Here is a 2,302-nt window from a genome sequence, read left to right on the forward strand (position 1 = left end):
AGGAATACACAAAAGCAGCAGCAACAGGGCCCAGGATGCTGATGTCCAAAGGCCCTTGAGAGAAGCTGGGGCCTTGCCGCCAAGCCACGCCCACTGTGGGCAGCCGGCTGGGGCCTGGGACGCGGGCGGAGCTGTGGGCAGTGACAGAGCCTCACGTGATCTGTCGCGCGCGCCTTGCTCTAGCTCCAGACTCTAGCTTCGCTCGCCCGCTCCCTCTAGGCGGTAGCTGCGCAGGTGGCCCTTTTGGCGAGCGGGCCAGGGGTGGCCCAGAAAAGTAGGAGGCGCCGGAGGAACGGGTGAGGAGCCGGAGGGGGCCCCTGGGGTTGGAGTGGGAGAGCGGACCCCTTCTTGGGGGTCCAGCTCCTTCTGGAAAGAGACTATCAATGAGACACGCAGCTCCCAGTCCAGCAGAGGCTCCGCAGCGGCGGGGGGGATGGGGGGACGGTCCCGATCCCTGGAAACACCTGTCTGCGCCAGAACCCAGCATTTTCCACACCCCTGCCCCGCCCCCGTCGTCTGGTGCAGAAAATGGTGGTCAGCTTGGGGGCGGGGCTGGACCGAGCGCGGCGAGGAAGGGGCGGGGGCCGAGCTCTCGGCTATAGCAGCCCCCTGTGCCCCCACCTCGGTCTGCAGGTCTGCGGACTAAGAGTCGCGGCGGCGCGGCCGGCGGCGAGAATCCGGAGGAGCAGGAGGAGACGGCAAGGATAGGCCCAGGTGGGTGCGAGGGGCAGTGCTGGGAGGCGGGGAGGGGGGCAGAGGGAGGTGTGCAAAGCCCAGTCTGAGACCCCCAACACCCCTCTGCATCCCCTCCCCCGCCCCGCCTCTCCCTTCATCTCTGTCCTCCATTTTGGTGCCTGCGGAGGCCAGGAGATGCATCTGCAGGGAAAATGGTGGGCTTTGAGGGAGGGAGGGGTTGGACCCGGCCCCCTAGAGGGCGCACGGGGCCTCTCAGGTGGGAAAATGCAATTCACAAAAGGCCTTTCAAATCTAGGCCTCTGCGTTTTGAAAAGTGCTTAGTAGGGCCTCTGTCCTCGGTGCTGATCTGTCCACTAAGGATTCAGTCCCTTCTGTCTCTTGTCTTCTAGGAGTAATGGAGTCCAAAGAGAAACAAGTGTTAAAAAATCTCAGCGAGGAAAACAACCATCAGGAAAACGAAGGAGGGGAGCAGGCTCCAATGCAAAATGAAGAAGAATCCCGCCATTTGGGAGGGGGTGAAAGCCAGAAGCCTGGAGGAAATGTAAGGCGGGGGAGAGTTAGGAGGCTTGTCCCTAATTTTCGATGGGCCATACCTAATAGGCATATTGATCACAGTGAAGTGGGAGATGACGTAGAAAGGTTTGTAGGACAGATGATGGAAATCAAGAGAAAGAGTAAGGAACAACAAATGAGGCATTATATGCGCTTCCAAACCCCTGAACCTGACAATCATTATGACTTTTGCCTTATACCTTGAATCCTAAGGCTTTATGAACCTTATAAAATGAGGTTCATAATGTGGCCACAGCTTTAAAATCTTGATCTTTGTGATTTACTTTTCCTGTAAAACTTTTGGTGTTTCCACTTTTCAGTTTCTGATTGAATGTTGTTTTGTCTCTGTCTAAAAGTTTCTGTCAGCATGGCAATTTCACCAATTTTTGAAAAACTATTCTTTTCATAATATGAAATTAATAAAGCAGCTTAAAAAGCAGCCTATATTCTATCATCATCTTCCTCTTCTATCCCAGTCATTATTTTTGTTAATGGTACTTTTTCTCTTTCAGCTACTTAGACTCAAAATCTTAATTTTCTTAGACAGTTATTTTCCTTGTCTTCAACCAATCATGGAAAATCATGCCTATAATTAAGCATCTGATAACATTTTTAGAATTATGTCCTAGTGTTTTCCAATGAGTGTGAGTCTACTATCTTTATAGAAACACTTTGGTGGAAAAAAAGTTTGTGATTGTAAAACCGCTAGCCCCTGCCCTCCATACCCACATAGTGGGGTTACAAAATCTCCATTTTAACAAGATTCCTAGGTAATCCTGTTTACTCCAAAGTCTGACTGCTACTGTGTAAGTGTATATGTATCTATATACATTGATATGTGTATATCATATGTCTGTTAAGCATGAACAATAAAAAGAGGATGACTATGTGAGTTTGATTGGCAAAACAATGAAAAGTACAAGACCTTAAAATAGACTGATTATAGGATTGTTCGGGGCATTGGCAAACTGGAAGGTGTTTCCTGTGCAAGACAAAGCATGGCTGAAGGTCACATTCAGCTTGAGAGATCCAAAGATCATCATTCCTCTCAGCT

The 2,302-nt window shown here is 50.4% G+C and overlaps 1 protein-coding gene across 1 annotated transcript; it reads left to right on the plus strand.

Moving 5' to 3' along the window:
• Positions 1-197: 197 nt before the first annotated feature.
• Positions 198-1,532, plus strand: Bex4 (brain expressed X-linked 4). Its single transcript, XM_026380816.2, has 3 exons — positions 198-296; positions 634-714; positions 1,086-1,532. Exon 3 carries the CDS (start codon positions 1,091-1,093, stop codon positions 1,451-1,453), a length of 363 nt encoding a protein of 120 aa, XP_026236601.1. The 5' UTR covers positions 198-296; positions 634-714; positions 1,086-1,090; the 3' UTR covers positions 1,454-1,532.
• Positions 1,533-2,302: the final 770 nt, after the last annotated feature.

Source organism: Urocitellus parryii, chromosome X (genome assembly GCF_045843805.1).
Source record: "Urocitellus parryii isolate mUroPar1 chromosome X, mUroPar1.hap1, whole genome shotgun sequence".
Lineage (NCBI taxonomy): Eukaryota > Metazoa > Chordata > Mammalia > Rodentia > Sciuridae > Urocitellus > Urocitellus parryii.

Excerpts from the sequence above, each read along its gene's own strand:
- Bex4 (XM_026380816.2), top strand. The coding sequence starts at position 1,091 with ATGGAGTCCAAAGAGAAACAAGTGTTAAAAAATCTCAGCGAGGAAAAC.